The sequence below is a fragment of the Fomitopsis serialis genome (assembly GCF_022376445.1).
Source record: "Fomitopsis serialis strain Sig1Antser10 chromosome Unknown B0H18scaffold_29, whole genome shotgun sequence".
NCBI lineage: Eukaryota > Fungi > Basidiomycota > Agaricomycetes > Polyporales > Fomitopsidaceae > Fomitopsis > Fomitopsis serialis.
Window position 1 is genome coordinate 391,043 of NW_025954989.1, and position 20,848 is coordinate 411,890.

The 20,848-nt window shown below is 53.2% G+C and overlaps 6 protein-coding genes across 6 annotated transcripts; 2 read left to right on the top strand and 4 right to left on the bottom strand.

The window, feature by feature from the left end:
- Positions 1–153: 153 nt before the first annotated feature.
- On the bottom strand, positions 154–1,750 carry B0H18DRAFT_306513 (2-nitropropane dioxygenase). The gene is made up of 6 exons (XM_048037482.1): positions 1,474–1,750; positions 1,310–1,416; positions 1,155–1,250; positions 959–1,099; positions 499–902; positions 154–443 (listed from the first exon to the last, which is right to left on the bottom strand). The coding sequence occupies exons 1-6, from the start codon at positions 1,535–1,537 to the stop codon at positions 203–205; spliced, it is 1,053 nt and encodes a 350-aa protein (XP_047894040.1). The 5' UTR covers positions 1,538–1,750; the 3' UTR covers positions 154–202.
- Positions 1,751–2,296: 546 nt separating this feature from the next.
- B0H18DRAFT_876017 (amino acid/polyamine transporter I) lies at positions 2,297–4,513 on the top strand (the record flags this gene model as incomplete). The annotated part of the gene is made up of 11 exons (XM_048040469.1): positions 2,297–2,388; positions 2,439–2,460; positions 2,514–2,582; positions 2,635–2,702; positions 2,843–2,974; positions 3,031–3,386; positions 3,432–3,451; positions 3,509–3,718; positions 3,777–3,927; positions 3,987–4,367; positions 4,422–4,513. The coding sequence occupies 11 exons, from the start codon at positions 2,297–2,299 to the stop codon at positions 4,511–4,513; spliced, it is 1,593 nt and encodes a 530-aa protein (XP_047894041.1).
- A 2,962-nt stretch (positions 4,514–7,475) lies between these two features.
- B0H18DRAFT_306825 (uncharacterized protein) lies at positions 7,476–7,905 on the bottom strand. The gene has a single exon (XM_048037486.1). The coding sequence runs from the start codon at positions 7,833–7,835 to the stop codon at positions 7,542–7,544; it is 294 nt and encodes a 97-aa protein (XP_047894042.1). The 5' UTR covers positions 7,836–7,905; the 3' UTR covers positions 7,476–7,541.
- Positions 7,906–8,436: 531 nt separating this feature from the next.
- On the top strand, positions 8,437–9,440 carry B0H18DRAFT_954578 (uncharacterized protein; the record flags this gene model as incomplete). The annotated part of the gene is made up of 7 exons (XM_048042279.1): positions 8,437–8,455; positions 8,509–8,586; positions 8,620–8,770; positions 8,873–8,990; positions 9,047–9,145; positions 9,204–9,301; positions 9,323–9,440. The coding sequence occupies 7 exons, from the start codon at positions 8,437–8,439 to the stop codon at positions 9,438–9,440; spliced, it is 681 nt and encodes a 226-aa protein (XP_047894043.1).
- A 1,213-nt stretch (positions 9,441–10,653) lies between these two features.
- On the bottom strand, positions 10,654–11,534 carry B0H18DRAFT_306780 (uncharacterized protein). The gene is made up of 2 exons (XM_048037484.1): positions 10,754–11,534; positions 10,654–10,692 (listed from the first exon to the last, which is right to left on the bottom strand). Exon 1 carries the CDS (start codon positions 11,269–11,271, stop codon positions 10,798–10,800), a length of 474 nt encoding a protein of 157 aa, XP_047894044.1. The 5' UTR covers positions 11,272–11,534; the 3' UTR covers positions 10,654–10,692; positions 10,754–10,797.
- On the bottom strand, positions 10,862–11,937 carry B0H18DRAFT_306821 (uncharacterized protein). The gene is made up of 2 exons (XM_048037485.1): positions 11,588–11,937; positions 10,862–11,535 (listed from the first exon to the last, which is right to left on the bottom strand). Exons 1-2 carry the CDS (start codon positions 11,794–11,796, stop codon positions 11,277–11,279), a joined length of 468 nt encoding a protein of 155 aa, XP_047894045.1. The 5' UTR covers positions 11,797–11,937; the 3' UTR covers positions 10,862–11,276.
- Positions 11,938–20,848: the final 8,911 nt, after the last annotated feature.

Here is a 20,848-nt window from a genome sequence, read left to right on the forward strand (position 1 = left end):
GTTTCGCTTGAAATTTTGCATCGAACTAAGGCTACTCCCGGCCACGGTGTTCAAACCCGAGAACGCATCGGAAGTTCCAGCATACGGAGCCTTCGAGCAATGTGAAGGCATCCTATAACAATAACTTGCCCGTATCCATATAATGAGATCAATCAAATAACGTCAACATCCGAGGCAGGATCACCTAAAGCAGTTGACTAAATCACAGCCTCGCCTTAACCTGGACCTTCGCCGCCGAGCTCTGGATTATAGCAGCAGCCTCGTTGACCATATTGTCAACGATCGTTTGCGCGGGGAGAATCTCGTGGATGAGGCCGGCGACACGTCCGGAGAGGAAGGTGATGCCCTTGCCGTGCTTTTCGGGGTGCTTCCGGAGCTCCTCCTCGTGCGGGACGACGCCCTTCGCCGTGAGCTCCTTAATCTCCTCCAGCCGGTTGTTGTTCCTAGAACAGCACGTCACCCCGTGCGTGCAAAACACAATCACTCCCCCGGACTCACCAGTCGTCCACATACGGCGACCGGATGACCCTCAGCGGCCGCCCGGTGTAGATCAGGGTCGTCGCGGTGTCGTCGATCCCCGCCTTGACGACCGCCTCCTTGTGTGCCTTCGGCGCGCCCGCCTCGACACTCGCGACGAAGCGCGTGCCGACCCAGACGGCCTCCGCGCCCCACGCGAGGTTCGCGGCGAGGCTCCGCCCGTCGACGACCGCGCCTGCGCCGACGACGTATACGGGCTTGCCCGTGAGCGGAGAGGTCTTGCCCTTGACCGCCTCGACGCAGGCGGGGATGAGGATCGAGCAGGGGACGTCGCCGGTGTGTCCGCCGCCCTCACCGCCCTGGGCGCAGATGAGGTCGACGCCGACGCTAAGTGCGCGCGCGACGTGCTTCGGGTGGCCGACCATCTGTATCCAGAGAGGGTTGGCCTGACGGGAGGACGTTTGGTGGGTGGGACACTCACGTTCATGACCGGGATGCCGGCGGCGTGCATCTTGTCGACTGCCCACTTAGGTGGGACGCCGACGGCGCAGACGAAGAGGGCGGCCTTCTCCTCGATGATGATGTCGATGAGCTGCGGCAGCTGCCCGTTCTGGTAGTCTTTCTGTGGAGAGCGGTGTTCAGTGATATGATCGACTAGGTCGGCTGGTGCTACTCACGTTGGTCTTCCGTGCATTACCACCGACCTGGGGAATCAGGAGGTCAACGCCAAAAGGCGCGTTTTTGTCCTTGAGATCTGCCTTAATGGCACGAATCTACGGGTGAAGATAGGGATGAGTTCTGCTACCAGAACGGCGTACTACGTTGGACGTACCTGCTGGCGAAGAATCTTCGGCGTATAACCGTGCCCTCCGATGACACCCAGACCTCCCGCATTCGTCACCGCTGCAGCAAGTTCAGAACCAGCAGCCACGTTCATCCCTATACGAGCAAGAGGTCAGTCGTGCTTTCCCATGATTCCACTTGGACTAGGCGCACCAGCAAGCAGGATAGGGTGCTTGATCCCGAACAACTCGGTGACTGGCGTGGTGATGACGGACATGGCGAAGACGGACAGAGGCTAGCTAACGCTACGTGGCAACTTGAAGGGAGGTTATAAGGGAGGGCCCACAGTCTGCCCGCCTGACCATCTCGGAGAGCAATCACACGAGCGCCGCAGAGAGTGACCGCGCAGGTGTCTGAACCGGCTATCCATCCCGACTCGACTGACCATCGTGCATGTGATTGTCAGTACCCGCCAAGTAAGTAGGAGAGCAAAACATGTCCAGCTGAGCGCAGGCTCGAAGCCAAGTCGTCTCTGGAATGACTGTAGCAGAAGCAGAGCGGGTCGCTCTCGGCTACAGTAGTAATCTAGTCGATTGCGTAGAAGTACTGGCTTCAGTTCTCAGACATGCCAATGGAGCATCGAACCAGTTCATGGCACGGTACCCACGCCACAGACGCGTTCGCGATTGGTGTACATTGACCGCACTCAAGGCACACACCAGCTTCAAATCCCCTTCCCAGTCATGCACTCTGTGCAACAGCACTACGATGTAAGGCAGCTATGGTATGTACGTAGCTGTCTTACTGAAGTGCTATTTAAGTCATGTGTCAAAGCGTCGGACGAACGGGGGCAATCACTCCCGCGGTCATGACGCTTGAACTCTCCCCCCAAGCTTCTATCTAATTCATTGGATGGCCTCTCGACTACCTTATCGCGTACTAACTGCCACGAGCGCAATGAGAAACTAATGGGACTCTTTCAAATGGGAGACTCCATGGCGCGCAGATCTGCGCTTCATTCATGATGACCGACTCAATGAGCTCTCGAGTGGTAGTGACTGACGCGATCCTAGACGGCGACCGAGATGAGGCGGAACTAGCGAGGATGGGTTACAAGCAGGAGCTTAGGTACGAGCCTTTTGAATCAAGACGTTTGTAGTGGCTGAGTACCACCGAAGACGGGACTTCGGACTGCTGCAGGTGAGCTCAAGCTCAAGCATAAGCACAGAGTATGCGAAACTCAACTTGTATAGAACTTCGGAGTGTCCTTCTCCATCATCAGTATCATCACTGGTGTAAGCTCGACGTTTGCGTATGGTCTGGTGAGTAGACTGGGAAACAGCAAACACCTGATGATCATCCGATGCCGTTCAGAGTACGGGAGGACCTGTGGTCATGGTATGGGGTTGGGCAGTCGTCGGTACGCCCTCTATCACACTGCAGTTGAGGACCGACGTCTTGAGCAGTAGTCCATAGCATTCTTCACGATGCTTGTTGGCCTGTCCATGGCAGGTGAGTCGCCAAAATCGACATCCATATGACATCCTGACCCCCCGCTCCCTTACGATCCAGAGATCTGCAGTGCACATCCTACGAGCGGAGGTCCGTACTTCTGGGCGGCCATGCTCTGCAAACCAGAACACGCCGCATTTGCATCCTGGATTACGGGATGGTTCAACTTCCTGGGCCAAGTCGCCGTCACCACCAGCATCAAGTACGCACCTCCCTCTCTTTCGTCCTCTTCGCCTCGGTCAACATGATGCACCGCAGTTTTGGCTGTGCGACCTTCATATCCACCCTCGCCACCTTCAACACTACCTTCGTTCCCGATGCCAAAACCACCATCGGGATCTACGCTGCCGTAGTGGTCGCAGAGGGTCTCATCAACACTTTCGGCGTGCACCTCCTGCGATACTTGAACAACGTCTCCATATGGTGGCATGCCATCGGCACCTTCGCGATCATCATTGCGGTGCTCGCGGCGGCGCCGACACACCAGACGGCGCAATTCGTGTTCCAGACGTTTGTTGATGGGACGGGCGTAGATGGGGTAGGGTGGAGCGTGAGGGCAAGCCCGGGGTATGTAGTGGTTGTTGGGATATTGATGGCGCAATATTCGCTTTCGGGTATGTTCGTGCTTCTCGTCGATTTGGTATGCTGAGGATGATCAGGCTTCGACGCGAGCGCACATGTCAGTGTCGTTCTGGTCAGCTACATGATGGTGCCCTGACTGTGATGCGTTAACTAGATGAGCGAGGAGACTCGCAACGCAGCCACGGCTGGACCCATAGGCATCGTTACGTCCATCGGTGTCTCCGCCATCCTCGGATGGTGCCTCATGATTTCTCTGCTCTTCTCCATCCAAGACCTCGAGAGCACAGTCAGCTCAGCGACAGGCCAACCCATCGCGCAGATTTTCCTCGATACAGTGCACGAGAAGGGTGCCATAGTCCTCATGGTAAGTGCCGTATGCAGTGTCACCATAGACAGGGTGCCTTACGGTTGTGCTGCGGCAGGTCATCGTCATCGGCGCGATGTTCTGGTGCGGGACGTTTTCAATCACGTCCAACAGCCGGATGATGTACGCGTTCGCGAGAGACGGCGGCATCCCGGGGCACAAGTTCTTCCAGAAGGTGGACGCGAAATGGAAGTCACCCGTCCGCACAGGTCAGTACATCCTCTATGCTGTGAGCATCATACACCGATTCACATGCTCACCCCCGCAGTCTGGCTCGCCTGCACGCTCAGCTTCATCCTGGGCCTGCCGAGCCTCGGAAGCTCCGTCGCCTTCTCCGCCGTGACAAGCATCTCCACCATTGGGCTGTACACCTCGTACGGCATCCCCATCGCCCTGCGCGTCATCTACGCCTCGCAATTCGTCCGCGGCCCTTTCCACCTCGGCGCGCTCTCGTTCCCCGTGGCCACTACGGCGGTCGTGTGGATCTGCTTCATCACGATCGCGTTCGTCTTGCCGGAGGAGAACCCCGTCGACTCGCAGACGCTGAACTATGCGGTGGTCGCGGTGGGGATTGTGATGACGTATAGCCTGGGGTTCTGGCTGCTGAGCGCACGGAAGTGGTTCACGGGCCCGGTGCAGCAGATTGCTGGTAAGCGCCGTTTGCGTTGTTTGGCCGGTAGTCGGGCTGACTGTCTGCGTGTAGCTGAGGGGATGGGCGTGGATGTGTTGGATCCGGCGGCGGTTGTTGTTGTGAATCATTCGGACAAGGACAGCGACGAGAAGAAGTCCGTATGACTCGGGGTCCAAGGGAACTGCGACCATGATAGTACGCAACCATACGGCTACCGCAGAATTTACTAGACTATTGAAAGCACATGTGGTCAGGCATATAGTTACATAAGAGTTCATGAACCTGAAGTCGAGCAAAGCTCACCTGCAGTGATATGTGACGGGGAATGTTGTGGGTGACCTGAAGCTGACTCGGCGCCACATGGCACTCTAGTTGAGATGCAACGCGTGAACTTTGACTAGGACTCTCGAAGCCTTTAGGACTGAAGAGTGTACGGTTGCCCGATAGTCCGGGGCCGGGCATTTTTGCACGACGCGCCTTTGACGCGCCTCAGCCATATCGCGTCCGCCTGCTCCATGTCTTCTAGGACTGGGAATACTCACGTTACGGTCGTAGAAACATGACTGCTACACGCAAAGCACTGGGAACATCGAAAGAGAGGGATTAGCAAGGTCATCGGCCCTCAAAATTCACGCGAAAGCTCGACGACCTCGGAAAATGGTAAGCGCCCGGCGCGTTACCGCGACTCGCAGCTCGCTCGGACTCGAAGGCGCAAGTTCTACACCACCTTTATGGCCGCGGCAGACCAAGCACAGTATATATGGTGAGTTATTCATACGTGCTGTGGTTTTACTTCTCGTACTACGGGCATAGTTCGAATTGCCAGTGTACAGCCCATGTTCTCAGCTCGGACACTGCTGCAAATGAAGTAGCTGGTACTATGCGAAGTCAACTGGGATACTGAGCAGAACGAAGTGCTGAGGGTAGGAGAAGCTCAGAAGTGCTTTTACGTCTATCTATCTATGGCTATGACAGGTGCAAAATAATAGTGGTCTTGCCTCGGAGTCGTACTTACTGCGTTGCGGGCCTTCGTGTACATCAACAAAACCAAAATATATATCATGTGTCTCGAACCGTACATCTGAATCACCTCATCACCCCCGGACAAAGCATGCACATCAAAACCCTACACCGAGAGCTTCAGGAAGTTTCATGAGGCTTCACTGGGCCTGCCGGACTCCGCTCAGCACTGCAGTATCAGTAGTACCGAGTGTCATACCATCCTGCTTATGCTAATCTGCATCCCTGTTCGACATCTCACAAGTTCCTGAAAACTAGCCACGCACCAGCATACAACATGGCCCATAGTTGTATCCTCCAAACTTGCGCCTTCGAGTCCGAGCGAGCTGCGAGTCGCGGTAACGCGCCGGGCGCTTACCATTTTCCGAGGTCGTCGAGCTTTCGCGTGAATTTTGAGGGCCGATGACCTTGCTAATCCCTCTCTTTCGATGTTCCCAGTGCTTTGCGTGTAGCAGTCATGTTTCTACGACCGTAACGTGAGTATTCCCAGTCCTAGAAGACATGGAGCAGGCGGACGCGATATGGCTGAGGCGCGTCAAAGGCGCGTCGTGCAAAAATGCCCGGCCCCGGACTATCGGGCAACCGTAAGAGTGCCTGTGTCGCGGGCTGTTCGTCTTCAAGATGGACAGCGATACAATACAGTAAGTACTAGAACTTGTAGCTAACCAAAACGGGACTTCTGGAACTCCATGCGACAGACGCTACTATTAGAGCACGCTCTCATCGCCGATGCACTACGCTGAAGCTGCCTTTCGACATCGCCTCCTTGCTCCGCCAGATCGATGCCATTATCTTCTTTCCGTTGTCTCTGCGTCCTCAAGCGGTATTCTCGCTCTAAGCGCAATAGGCTTGGCGGCGGTGTGCATCGTAACATAGCAAGCCCGACACACACGGATACAACTTGGAGACCTCACTTCGAGGGGCGTGCGTTGCAGTCTTGCTTCTTCTATGTGCTTTCTAATGACCGAAAGCGTGTGAGCTCTATTTGGCTAGACAACTCCGCCGTAATGCCGCGAACTGTGCCGACGAGAAAGCACGAAACCGGATCTGTCGTGTTAGGACTCGAACCGCTACGGGAACTTCAGACGGACGACTTGATGGAGAGCAGCCGCTGTTGCACCTCTTATCATGCTGCTCCGATCTTGGGACCATCGCTGTAGACGTGAGTCTGTACCCGGCGTTGCCGAGAGTCGTTATGGTCACCGCGGTAGTCTGGGTTGTCCATTGCTCAGCGCTCAGCGCTCAGCGTTCAGTATGCGACGCCTTTCTGAGGTGAGTGACACATCCCCAATCTTCTCGGTCTGCTGCTAACAATCGACTCATGCTCAGGATCGCCCCCATATTCGATCTTCGAATGGCTAAGTCGAGAGAATATGCGTATCTCTCATGCGCCGGGGAGACGGCGACCATGGCAGCCAACAGGACATCCAAAGGTTAACACGCCGCCTACAACAATGGGTGTAGCCTCCGCAAACGTAATCTACAACACCCATAATCAGTGAGATGGCCCGTCGCGGTAGCGTGCACGCTGGTCTCATATTGACGGGAGCGTACAGGTACGCACTGGTGCGATCGTCGAGCGGGTTCCTACTACCACGCATCTCTCTATCCCCATCTAGTCGCGCTTGTCGCTCTTCACGCCTTACATCGTAGCTTTACTGACGGACACCCTATCCCATTCCTGCATTCGAGGCGAACAGCCTCGGGACGGCGTACTCTCGCATCAACGTTCTATCTCTGGACTGGCATTATCCTGAGGGATCTGTGACGCGCCACCCCGTCCACGTATACTGGCTTGGTGATTTGCGCGGGCCCCTTTCCGAGTAGCCTGCGGAAAACCGTATCTGACTACTCTGCTCATAAGCAACCGTCTCGTGCAATGGCCCGAACGTGTTGATACACCTATTGTACCGTATCGTCATTTTTTACGAGTAATGGTGAATGCTCAAATATCATTGTACTGGCTTTGAGCCGGGCTTCTCGAGTCACAAATGCCGTTGTGTCCACTGTCGATGAATGACTCCGCCGGTCCGGATGGTTGGGTCCGATCCGTGCAATTAGCATCCGCGAAGCGCCCGAGATCAGCATCTTTACCGGCCGTTCGCAGCGCAGCTCCTCCACTGGCCTCCTCCTCGTACTTATTGTGCATCTGCGTTATGAGCGCTCGATCGGTCATCGTTCCTCCACAGAACGCCAGTGGTACACGTACGGAGAGTAACGTCGTGCGTGCGGACGTGGAACTGTGGGCAAGTATATAGAGGACATGCCAGCAGTGGAGGGTGGAGGTCGGACGAGGAGGGGTGGACGGCGGTGAGTGGAGTGACCCGCAATATGACGTGAGTCGCGTTGCTCACGCTCTTCGTGCGCCGGTGCCGTGCTCACAGCGAGAAATATGATACCAGTGAGCGGTAGAGCCCGTATACGTACTAGGTAATGCCGCTGGCCTGGTGTTGGACGACCGGTCATCGACTTTCACGGACACCAGCGATACATCACGCGTATATGCAGTGGCCCGCTTTTGATGGACGTATATGTGCGTTGTGTGTGACCTGAGCTCTCCTCTGACACTCCTGACATCTGCAGACAGATGAAACTTGTCTTTTCCTTCCTTGCGAAGACAAGGGCAGAATAGCGACAGTTGAATACACTAGGGAAGATGCGACTCGCGAAGGAGGGGTGGTTCGCAGAAAAGGAGCAACGATGCAGGAACCGGGCCCTATCGCTTGTATCAGGAGAGGTCGCGCGTGGACTTGAACGCGTACTGGTACGTCGCGCACGGTCTCCGTCTTAAGTGCTAAACATCGCCTAACCCACTCTCCCTTGACGTATGAATAGGCCTCCTGCCTCCGTCACGTCTCCACATCTCTCCCGCCACCGTCTCTCTTAATGTCCTCGTCTCCCCCGACGTCCACGGCATCACTAAGATGATGATGCCCGCTGTCAGTTCACTCCTCTTCGGACGCTCTACACTCCTGGCTAGTCGCTCGTCCTGCCGCGCTTGCTTCGGCGAGGGCCCGAAGCTTGATAGTGATGCTCACTCCTCCCGTGGGCTCGTTTCTCGTCGATCATGTCTCTCAATCAATCAGGTATGTACTGCTGCATACGCTGACCGACTTCTCCCTGATGACGTGCATGGCAGCACGACTCAAGACATATCTACGGACAACGTTGGTGGCTAGGGTAGAGGTGGTGATATGGCAGATTTCGTGCGCGGCAGGTCTGTCCTTCTTGTTTATTGTCCGCGGCGTAGGCCCTGATGATCCCGTCATCCACCCGACGTCTGATCTGAGGCATACGGCGACTCGCCAGTCGTCTCGTCAACCTCCCGCACCTGCCGACAAGGTCTCCATGCAGCGCAGCTGGCCGAATTCGCAGAAGGCGTGCAACGGTCGAGCAGGTCAGTGCGCCTATATTGGCTCTTTTCGACCGGGCAACGGACGCTCCGTTTTCTCCCCGTCGAGACGTCATCGTTCGCGACCTGCCTAACCTGTCTCCCGGGATAGTAACGAGCGCGGCGGTCCGAAGGCACACGCTCGGTCTTGCCCCCAGATTCTCCCTATTCCGATGCCTAAGACCACGTACGCGGTCCAGCTCGCATGCATGACCATCAAAGGACTCCAGGTTCGCTGGTTCTCGCTGGGCAGCTGTGGCGCTGGTCGTCATCTGCTTACATCCAGGCCATCTGTTACGTTGCCTTGATCACTCTGAAGCCCGCGAGGCCGACATGGCGTGATGCAGCTGCAGGTCATCTCGGTCTAATCAGCAACCTCAACCTGGTGCGTCCATCCTTCTGCAAGTTCATCGTACACGTTCACTTCTGATTGCCGCCGCGAGCGAGCGACCGGTAAAGATGTGATCTTGGGTGCTTCGCGGATGCCAATCATACCTCCGCGGCTCGGTCTCTTTACTACATTACCACCGAGTGCAGCCAGGTGCAGTCGTTCCCTTCGCAGATGCCAACCTCTCGACAATGCTGCGTACCGATTCTGGACAGCAGTGAACCCAAGGTGTATACCAACAGGGTTGGAGGCACAACTTACTAGACTGCTCTCCGTCAAGTCGTCCGTCTGAAGGTCCTTGTAGCGTTTGGAATCCTAACACGACCAATTCAGGCTCCGTGCTGTCTTGTCGGCATCCGTCCCGGCGATACGGCGATGTTAGCTATGCCTAAGTTAGTAGCGTCTGCCGCCTCGTCGACTCTTAAGCTTGCAGCAGTCGTGTCAACTGCGAGGGATCTTCGTATATGTCAGAAATGGGAAAGCAATTGGTCGGCCGGAAACCCAAGTCGAAGGTCACCGTATGAAAGCCAAACGCAAGCTCGCAAGTGCAGGTTATTACACTACTTCAAGTGTCAACTAGAGAGTAAAGACGAGGACGAAGACAACAGTAGTTTACAAATGTAACAGCATAGGGTTCGTTGACTATGTCATCCTGTGGGATGTGGTCTAGTGAGCGCTGTCGCCGCCAAGGGTCGGGATCAGCTGGTAGCTAGATGATCCCTTCTTATTCCCATCCTGGTCATCTTCGCCGGCCGGTTGAGTCCTACGTCGCTTCGTAATGCATGCCGATACTAGAGTAACTGATGCACCCAACATCCCTCCCAGCAATGCTCCAACAAGTGCAGCTTCCAACACCCAACAGGCTGGAATAGCACCGCGGCCCGTTCCTACTGACTGAGCATACGAAAAGTCTGAGTCTCCATCGACGGAGCCGATCTTGGATTGTATGGCGGCTGCTTTAGACCCTGCAGATGACAGTGAGTGAAGTTAGTGTCTGGTCAGCGCGGGTTCAGCCGCCGAGTGATGCGTACCTGGCCGTACGCCCGCAGCCGTAAAACCAATCGCGTTGAGCACAGTACGGAGGAGAGCGCAGAATAGGATGATCGACAGTATCAAGCCTGCAACGGTGCCAATGATGGTGTACCGAGCCGTCCGACACAGGCTGTGTATCCACAGTGAGTCAAATTCTCGACCAGACTTGATGCAGCATACCTTTTAAACCACTGCGCCATATTGCATAGAGTTGTCTTCCACATCGCGGTCAAAGTGGAGGTCTTGGGTGTGAGGAGGAGAGCGGACGAGGTCCTGCTGCAAGGAGAGTTGTCATCTTGTAGTCACTGCGGCGCCCGCGTGGCCGTCCTTCCTATCCGAGTCTTCTCAAGCACTCCTTCACCGATACGTAAAAGTAGGGCAGGTGCTTGAAGCTTGAAGACCACGCCTTCTTCACACACCTGCCACCAGCCTGACGAGTCAACCTTGGTGCTTATCCGACGGTTAACACGAATCACCGCATTCTCGCGGAACTCGAGCTCACTGCGACGTGCCTAATACAACTCAGACTCAGAGATGGACGCCGGCTGATGTAGAATAGGTAAAAATACTGACCGTCAATGCATCGCGTTCCTGGTTGAATACAACAGAACACGATGCTATGGTGAGGTCGGGCTGTCACAATGCTCCACACTGGAGATACGGCAAACACAATGCCGGGCAGTCATAGACGGAACGAAGGAAAGGTTCAAGGTAGCCGGGGGAGCTCGCCGCCGCTTCTGCTGCTGCTGATACAGTTCCCTTACTACGCGGCATGATCCAGACCTTCCGCCTTCAGCTGCACTCTGGCGCCCCTCTTTCAATCTCTCAATCCCGTCACCAATGCTCCGAACCAACACCGCCGAAGGTACGCGATCGCCCACAATCGCCGGCGCGGCCGCGCGGTCTCTGAGCTCCTCCGTGTCCGCCGCCACCGCCTGGAGCACGTCGCGCGTAGAGAGGACATGCTTGAGGGCCTCGTTGCAGTAGTGGCCAATCTCCTTCAGAACCGTGAGGTCCATCTCGCTCTTGCGGCGTGCGCTGCCGTTCCCGCCAAGGATCGTCCGCAGCTCGGAGAGCAGCTCCGCGTGCATATGATTCAGCGCAATGTCCTCCAGGTGCGGATCTCGTGGATGGTGATCAGGCGCTCCTCGAGCCGCTCGAGGTTTGCAGCGCTGGCAAAGGCTTCGAGCACTGCGCGATGGGCCTCCTTAGTGAGCGTGTCCATCGCGTCTTCGAAGACGCGGAGGATGACCGCTTCGGTGTCAGTGTGGGACATGATACGCGACAGCGAGAATCTGCCCCTGTTCGTGGCTGCCTCGATGATGTGCATTACGTAGCCGTTCACGGCTGTGATGCTGAATACGCGTGGTTAGCGTGTGGGTGCAAGACACGCTGAACAGGACTCACCGATCCACGGCCCCGTTGATCTTCGTACTAAGCCGGTGTAGTCCTTCTCCCGTCTTCTTCGCATCCTTGACGACCTGCATGAGGGCTTCCGCGAAAATGTTGCGGCTCCTGAGGTCGCTCTCGCGCACGCGTGTGACCAGGTCGCGCATGACCATCTGCGATCCCTTAAGCTTAAGATCTATCACGCCCATGCGCACGTTCGCAATCATGATGCCCTCGAAGCTGTCCTGCAGCTTGACAAACTGGGCGAAGTTCTCTGACTTCAGCTTCTTGTCCGTGGTAGACGAACCGGATGCGGCACGGGTGCAGAACGTGCTGGATCCGATCCCGGGGATGGCATATAGGTGAACCCAGAAACCAGGGTCACAACAAAGGCGAGGACCCCGAATAGCTTCTTCAGAAGCCAGAAGGCGGTCGCCAGAACGTCCACGATGTGGGATGTTGTGGACGATGCACCAGAAACGTCAGCACGCTGCATTTGTTCGTGATCCACTAGAGTAGATATCTCTTGCAGCGGCACCACGGGCGCCGCGGATCGTCGAGACGATACGGAAGGCGTGCGGTCCGCCGTTTTGTGAGTCTTGCGTCTGCGGGTGGCCATTGGCACGGCGATAGGGCACGGCGATGCCGACCGAGTCCGCGGCAACGGCGCAAAGTTTGTTTCTGGGACATCCTCCCATTCACCGCCGTCCATGTTGTATTGAACCTGCATCACAGCAGATGAGCGGCCAGCTACCGAGCATCAAGATGGGGATTTGCGCACCTTTGTGTTGCTAGACAGCTGGATCCTTTCTGCTCGGGATCAGACAATGGTGGGGATGTGGTGACAAGAAGGGAATGTGACAGACATGCTGAACAGGTCGAGTGAAGGTTTGAGTACTTACGTTGAGTACATATGTGAATCGCGCGGAGCCATAGAACTCTATTCTTACGTGACACGTATATCTTGATTTCCTATGTATATTTTAGGCACCCAAGTCACGAGCAGCTGTTGGAACACACGTCAGTCGGCTCTGTGCTACACAGTAAGGATGGACGCACCAAACCAGTACAGGTTGCACACCACGAAACTCAAAACGACTGGATGGCAAGCCGAGGCTCAGTTGGCATCGAACACCGCGCTGTCCTTGCAGGCTCTACAGTACTCACGGGTATATGACCGAAGAATGGAGGGCAGATGATGACTAGCATGAACTGCGAGGCAGGGACCAACCTCGTAGAGTCATCACAATCGTAGAACGGCTATACACTCGAGCTGGACCACATACTGCATCAAACATATGTCAGGCGAGACCTGGGCGATACTTTGTCCCGGACGTACGATCGACTTGCTATCAAATCGCGGGCGTCGAACATAGACGCGACGACAATGACTGTCACGGTATGCTACAATTCAATCCAGTATGCCTTCAGCGATATTGACCAGCTGGGTTGCATAGGTTCTTCTAGACCATTGAGGAAAGCCGACGAAGTTGTCCAACGCGTCTGATACTGTGAGGTTAGAAAGTGTCTGCGTCGTGGACACCGAGCGAGAAGGACGGACCTGGCTTGGGGAGCGCGTGGCCGCCGGGCACGAGCGCCAATTCCGTCAGGCTCTGACTCTTGAGTCTCGTGACTGGACCGTCAGAACCGGCACCGCCTCCTCCTCGCCCTCTCATCTCGAGCATGGATGCTATTGAGCGGTCGACGCCGTCGTTCTCGCACTCACTCGAGCAGCCTATCTTACGATTCCAGTAATCAGTTTCGCAGCAAACTGCCACTGATCATGAGATAGGTCAAGGACGATTAGCGCACTGGCAGTGGCTCACATTTCCACGCCACAGACGCGTCACGTCGAGTTCCCGGCGCGTCGTGTTCTGACCTTGACGCTGTCGACTACTCACTGACTTCGCATGAGGGCGTGGGCGGAGGCAACAGCCAAGATTCCCCCCTCGCAGAACGGCTTCCGCACAGGTTGCCGTACAAACAACAACGCGTTTGTCCTCAGGGCTGCGATCGAGAAGGCGCGATCGTGTGGCCGTACGCTGTATGTTGCGTTCGTAGACCTATCGAATGCGTTCCCCTCGGTGGACCAACCGACACTGTGGGCGAAGCTGCAGGACGCGGGTTTCAGTGGCCCTCTGTTTGACTGGTTGAGGATGCTCTATGCTCGGCTGAGCTACGTGGTGCGGCAGCATCAGCAAAGCGGTGATTTGTCTGATGCGTACTAAGGTGTCTGAGCAATCTAATCACTGTCTAACCTTGTCTATTTTACCTATTGGGTCTGACGGCCTGTCTCGACTATCACAGTGTGAAGTCATATCTTCGCTATCATTGTACGCATTTTTACTATACAATGAATTATTGTCACACAGATACACGAGAGCCGGCACCATCACAGTGCACTAGCTATGGAACATACAGCCAGCCAGAAACCAGGCAAGTCGGCGGGTAAGTCTGGCAATGATAACGAGTCGGCAAATGGGCCAACAAGTAGGCTACTACTACCCATACCCTACGCGGGTTCACCTGTTGAACTTCCGACTTTCCAGTGTTATCTTATCTTATCAGTTACGTACATATATGGACTTGTGTTCTGCGATGTAGTATTACATACATTCTTTTGATGGACTCTGTCTGGACTCATCTTGTGACTCGCTCCAGACCGATCTACACTGTTCCAGACTTATTCTGGATCATTCCACTCCCTTCCGGCATGTTCCATGACCTTCCAGTACATTCCTTGATCACATGGACGCTTATGCATATCCCTATCTCTGGAGTTAAGGCTTACTCATTTCCCTAAAACTCGGACTTAGTGATTACTGATCTGCTTACTGATGTAGCATGTGATCAGTCCCAGACATGTATATATACTAGGGTGATTCCCCCCTAATGGATAACGATCTCTCCTCTCTTCTGCCTGCCTAGCATCAGAGTCTTCCCTCTGGGATAGGTCTGTTCACTCCACTCTACTGTCCTTCACTTCCACTGGCCTAACAAGCCCTTCTAAACCTCTTTCACTTCAACAGGTTATGAGCCCCGCGCTCTGATCGTTTATATCACCTGTACCTTTTGCGCAACCAAAGCCCAACTCTTGAAAGAGTGAGTTGGCATATTTTGTCCTTATTTGGACTACTGTTTAGCCGCTCTGTGACAAGTGCCCAAAGCCTTGTCCAAGCGCATTTCCAGGGTAGCTCGCAAGAGCAATTACGAAGTTTTTCCACCGTCTCGTCGTGAGAGATACGACGTAGGCGACGCCGACACTAGCGCTGTTGCTGAGCGTCATCAGCGTTTATACGGTCATCTACCCATCGATCGCCAGATCGATATCATCCTCACTCCTACCCCGCGCCCTCGCCGTCCCACCTATCGTCGCCCTGACACCTCTCGTCCCCCGAAGGCGTCCTGTCGCAAGACCCTTGAGCAGCAGCTTGAGGAGCTCCAGTTGAAGGCAGACGACTCTAGGGCACTCCTTGAAGCTCGACGTGCGGAGTACGCTGCTACGCTTGCCGCTGAAACCGCCGCCAAAGAAGCTGCCAAGGCTTCCCTTATCGCACGCATCGAAGGCGTACCTCTTCCCCTTCCTATCACAGCCCTTAAGCCGTTTGACGCCGACTTCAAGAAGAAGTCTCAGACGGAGAAGGCCGCCATCCTCACGAAGCGTCTCTTCGCCGTTCAGAAGCGCCTTCACCCTCTCTTCACCCACAAGCTGCGCGACACTGTTCGCTGGTCACTCACCGACAACCTCAACGCTTTTGGACGTCGGTTCAATTGGGTCTGTTCTCACTTTGAGACAGAGGGTCATTCGTGGTCGCACGACGCGCTCAACGACGTCAAGCTTGTCTGCGAGCTGATTGGGAAGATCTCCTTCAAGGAGCTTAGCAAGAACCTTTCTAAGGTTACTAGGGAAGTTGGGGACTTGCACAAGGGCAATCACTTGGCTTGGGTAGACAAGTATTTGTAGTCGCGTCACAAATTTTATCTTTGTTCCTGGAATATTTTTCAGTGAAGCATCACAACTGTGGCAACGTCTCAAGAGGAGACATTTGCAGAGACTCAGGTCTCTTCAGGCGAAGAGTCAGACGACTCATACGATTGTTCAAACCACTACCATCTATACGACTACGAGGAGGTTTGCGACGCTCATTATAGAGACGACGATCAAACCTGGTGGAACTGTGATAACACTCATTGTCCAAACCGTTACCACACACCATCTGGTGATTTTCCTCGAGGCTTCAAAGCTGGTATCGCTGTCGAAGCTTGGCAAGACAATTTCCTATTCGCCAACGAATTTTCGGAGTCACCTCCAAAACCTGAACATTTAATCTCGCTCCCTGAGTCGAGATCTCAAACACCTGAACCGGAGGAATTACCCTTCGAGTTATTTACACCAGAACCTCCTTCTTCGCCCGACACACAAGGCGAATTTATCCTCTTATCCGCAACCATGGGTGACGTCAAGCCAGACAATATCCCTAAGCTCTCTTCAGCGTCTCAATACGCTGACTGGTCTGCCGCTATGCGCGGTTATTTAATATTCATAGAGGCCTGGCCCGCTGTTATTGCAACAGTAACTACCGACACAGAGTACAAGAAACAGAATGCCCGTGCTCAGGGTGTTCTATTTATGCGGACTGATCGCTCGATGCATCATTTGCTCGAGGGATCTAGTGGTGAACTCAAGACCGCTAAGGAAATGTGGGCGGCCCTTAAGACAGCCTTTGGTACACCCGACACGGCATTCGTCTGGAGTCTCTTCCAGTCGGTGATCAAGTCTCCGGAGATGTCTGATTCCAAACCTCTGCAGGATCAGATCAACAAGCTGGTTACTCGGCTTAAGGAGATTACGGCTGGTGGCATAACTCTCGGTGAATCGACCCAGGCTCTTCTCCTTCTGTCGAAGGTGCCTGAATCCTATCAATCGATGATCTCTGCGCTCATGGCGACGCAGAACATCAAGGATCTCAAGGTCGACTCTGTTCAGTCGAAGATTCTTGCCGAAGAATCTCTCCGCCGGTCTGGTATGGGACAGTCTGCGTCCAAGACATCCCAGGTCAAGCACAAGTCATCGGGTCCCTGTGGTCACTGCGGTGGAAATCACGGCAGTGAGAATTGTTGGACAAAGTACCCGCATTTGCGCCCCCAAAATAAGGGTGGCGCAAGGGGAAAAAGGACAACAAGGGCAAAGGCAAAGGGAAGAATAAGGCAAGGGCAATGGTAACGGACAATCTGTTCTGGTTCCTCCAACGCTGCTACACTCAGACTCCACAAATGTTGTAACTGTAGAATCCTCCGTGTCGTCTTCAGCTAATACTATGACTGCTTCCTGTATACTGCGGTCACTCCGCTTCTGGAAGAATGACTGACTGATTATGGATTCTGGGCGTCGAAGACAATCACCAACGACATGGCTGATTTTTGGACTATACTCCTTACGAGGAACCCATATTTTGTACGCCGCAAGTCTAAGATTGCAGCTTATGGAGAAGGACCATCAAAGGTGTTGTGCACGTGAAGGGAAACATGTTAAAGCAACTATACAAATGTGCTTACATCCCTGCCGCATCTGGTCGCCTATTTTCTACTGTGTATTGAGCAATCAGGTTTACCCTAGTCAGGGAGAGTCGTATGGTCATCTATGACCAACCTATTTCGCAAGGTCGAGTCTGTGGTAACATGATCATGGAGGCACACCATAAGCCCTTCAATAATCTCTATATGTTGTACCTAGACATTTTGACACCGCAATCGGCAAAGTCTACAGACAAGTCGAATTTCGTCTCTGGCATGAACGCTTCGGACATTCGTCTGAAGATGTTATCGTCAGATTCCAACACACTAAGGGTGTGGATTCCATTGGCCAAGATACTTCTTTCCTTGTGCAGGTGTCAGTGGGCAGTCTCATCGCGCTCCATTCCCCCATCGCTAAACGTGCTACAAGCCCCTTGAGCTCATTCATACTGATGAGACGTCCTATGCGTACCACTGCAATAGGTGGATGGCGTATTTCATCAGCTTTCTTGACGACTATACTGGTCTGGTCGTGCCTATTATCTCAACACAAGAACGATTCGATCCAAGCGTTCGATGACTTCAAGCATGGGCTGAGAACCAAACAGATGAAAAAATCAAGGCTGTACGCTCGGATCGTGGGGGGGATATACGTCTGCTGCTTTTACCGAACATTTGCGCAAATTGGTATTGAACATCAGTTCACAATGCCGTACTCTCCTCAACAGAATGGAAGCTGAGCGCTGGAATCGGACCATTGTTGAGAAGCTATGTCTATGCTGCATCATGCTGACTAAGCCATGGTTTTGGCAATTGGCTGTGACACTGCGGTTCATATTTATAATCGGCAACCTATGCGACGCCTTAACTGGCATGCCCCATTACTCTGGAATGGCACAATTCCGGACATTTCATACTTTAGGATTTTTGGGTGCAAGGCATTTGTGCATGTGCAAAAGAACAGAGATCTGGGAAGCTCGACAAGAAGGCTTTGAGATGATTTTGTAGGCTATGAAGTTGTTCCAAAGGGTATCGTTTCTGGAACCCGGCTACTCGAAGTATTGTTGTGTCTCGTGATGTGACCTTCGATGAAGAACATTTCCTGCACGAAAGGACTTAGCAATAATCGAAATCCCTGGATGAGCCGTTTGATGAACCTCCTGAGGATGCCAACTCAGAGATTTAGATTTGAGGATATCCTATCCCTGTTCCTGTCCCGCCGGAACATGAACCTGAAGAACATCAGGAGCCAGTGGGAGATAATCCGCAACAGCAAACCTGATCCAGTAGCTCCTCCGCAACCTCAGTATGAGCGTCCTCGCCGTCAAGTGCTGGACAAACCCTCAGAGGAATAGAGACAATGCTATGTGACGACCACCACAAGTATTGACCGTCGTACTGATAGTCAAGGCCGTCAACAACCTGAGGCTGAAACTGCTCAATTATACGGATGCTGGCGGAAGCAAACCATGGTCTTCCCCAAAGTCATAAGGAACCATGGAATCTCACGACCATGATAAATGGCTCGCTGCTGAAGGTTCTGAGTACAAGTCACTCATGGACAATAAGACTTGGTTCTATTCCACGGCCTAAAAACCGGAAGTTGTCAAGTGCGTTGGTTTATGCGATTAAGCACGATGGTCCTATAAAGCACGTGTTGTCGCAAAGGATTTACCCAAGTATGGGTCAAGATTATACTGAGACTTCTCTCCGGTTGCACGGTTTGAATCTGTACGCTACTTGTTGCACATGCAGCCCTTGAAGATTGGAATAGAGTCTATGGATGTCAAAACGGCATTCCTAACGGTGACCTGACGAGGAAATCTACATGAACAACCCGAAGGATGGTTGTACCTGGCAAGGAGAACTTTGTCTGTCTTCTCAAGAAGGCAATTTATGGATTAAAGCAAGCTTCTCGTCAATGGAATGCTAAGATCCACAAGTCTCTCCTAGACTAGGGTTAAACGACTTATTCGGATGCTGGAATTTATGTCTTCTCCCGGACTCTGACGGACACACCTGCCTAATCATATTGTATGTCGACGACTTGCTCATCATGGGTGACTCGAAATGTTTATCGACAACATCAAGCAGAAGTTGTCCTTAGAGTATCAGATGACAGATCTGGGTGCTGTTCAGCGATCCTTGTCTTAGAATACGTCGAGAGCGTACTACACGTCTCATCTACGTTGATCAGGAAACTATATTGAGTCAGTTTTGGAGAGGTTCAGATGTCCAACTGCAAGCCTGCACGGACACCTCTTCCCGCTGGAGCAGACCTAGAGAAGAATCCAGACACAGCATCTGAGGTTTCCGTACCCGCTACCAGAGCATTATTGGCAGCATCATGTATGCTATGCTCGGTACTCGTCCAGACATTTCTTTCGCGGTCACACGTCTGGCAAAGTATTCTTCAAACCCATCCAAAGAGCATATGCGGTTAGCCTACTATGTCCTAAGATATCTTCAAGGGACTAAGGAACTCGCTCTCTGTTATGACGGAGGCTCGAATTCTGGTCTGATTGCCTATTCAGACTCTGACTGGGGTGAAGATCACGATGATAGGCACTCTACAAGTGGCTTTACTTTCCTTATGGCCAATTGTGTCGTTTCTTGGGTGTCAAGACGTCAACCGACGGTATCTTTGTCTTCAACTGAAGCAGAGTATAAGGCCAGCTCTGACTGCTGTCGTCAGATGGCCTGGCTACGTCATTTTGGAGAAGAACTGGGAGATAATATGTCTCATCCAACTCCGCTTTGTCTTGACAACCAAGGCAACATTTTCCTTGCGGTGAACCCTGCTGTGGATCGCCGCACCAAGCATATAGAAATCCGTTATCACTATATTCGGGAGTTCTACGAACGTGGAGAAATGGAGATCTACTACGTCGCAAGTGAAGACCAACTTGCTGATGCCTTGACCAAGAATGTTCCATTCAGTGGAATTGAGAAATTCAGGTCTTCAGTTGGCATGATGAGATACTTGACATCTTGAACAAGTGGGAGTGTTGAACTTCCGACTTTCCAGTGTTATCTTATCTTATCAGTTACGTACATATATGGACTTGTGTTCTGCGATGTAGTATTACATACATTCTTTTGATGGACTCTGTCTGGACTCATCTTGTGACTCGCTCCAGACCGATCTACACTGTTCCAGACTTATTCTGGATCATTCCACTCCCTTCCGGCATGTTCCATGACCTTCCAGTACATTCCTTGATCACATGGACGCTTATGCATATCCCTATCTCTGGAGTTAAGGCTTACTCATTTCCCTAAAACTCGGACTTAGTGATTACTGATCTGCTTACTGATGTAGCATGTGATCAGTCCCAGACATGTATATATACTAGGGTGATTCCCCCCTAATGGATAACGATCTCTCCTCTCTTCTGCCTGCCTAGCATCAGAGTCTTCCCTCTGGGATAGGTCTGTTCACTCCACTCTACTGTCCTTCACTTCCACTGGCCTAACAAGCCCTTCTAAACCTCTTTCACTTCAACACCCATACATATTCAGTCGCAGTTCGTGAGGCGCGAAAGCCCGATAGCGGGCTCCTGAGGGCTCGCCTCACTATTGAAGGTATGCTGAAACGGCGCGGAATTGCGTGTTGCGCACACCGGCGACCGTCTACTAGTACCGGATGAGTGAAGACTTCCGCAGCTTAATGTGCCAGTGTTTTAACCATAACAGGCCAACAGGTTATCTTCTTTCGAACTACTGCCGTCGGGACAAGATTGAAGTAGTCGACACCAATTCACT

What these genes read in the sequence shown, in the direction of transcription:
- B0H18DRAFT_306513 (XM_048037482.1), bottom strand. Translation starts at nt 1,537, where the DNA reads ATGTCCGTCATCACCACGCCAGTCACCGAGTTGTTCGGGATCAAGCAC. An exon ending in GCACCCTATCCTGCTTGCTG is followed by an intron (nt 1,417 to 1,473) that starts GTGCGCCTAGTC and finishes TTGCTCGTATAG; the next exon opens with GGATGAACGTGGCTGCTGGT. An exon ending in CGAAGATTCTTCGCCAGCAG is followed by an intron (nt 1,251 to 1,309) that starts GTACGTCCAACG and finishes CTTCACCCGTAG; the next exon opens with ATTCGTGCCATTAAGGCAGA.
- B0H18DRAFT_306825 (XM_048037486.1), bottom strand. Translation starts at nt 7,835, where the DNA reads ATGACCGGTCGTCCAACACCAGGCCAGCGGCATTACCTAGTACGTATA.
- B0H18DRAFT_306780 (XM_048037484.1), bottom strand. Translation starts at nt 11,271, where the DNA reads ATGCACGCGGAGCTGCTCTCCGAGCTGCGGACGATCCTTGGCGGGAAC.
- B0H18DRAFT_306821 (XM_048037485.1), bottom strand. Translation starts at nt 11,796, where the DNA reads ATGATTGCGAACGTGCGCATGGGCGTGATAGATCTTAAGCTTAAGGGA. An exon ending in ATCAACGGGGCCGTGGATCG is followed by an intron (nt 11,536 to 11,587) that starts GTGAGTCCTGTT and finishes ACGCGTATTCAG; the next exon opens with CATCACAGCCGTGAACGGCT.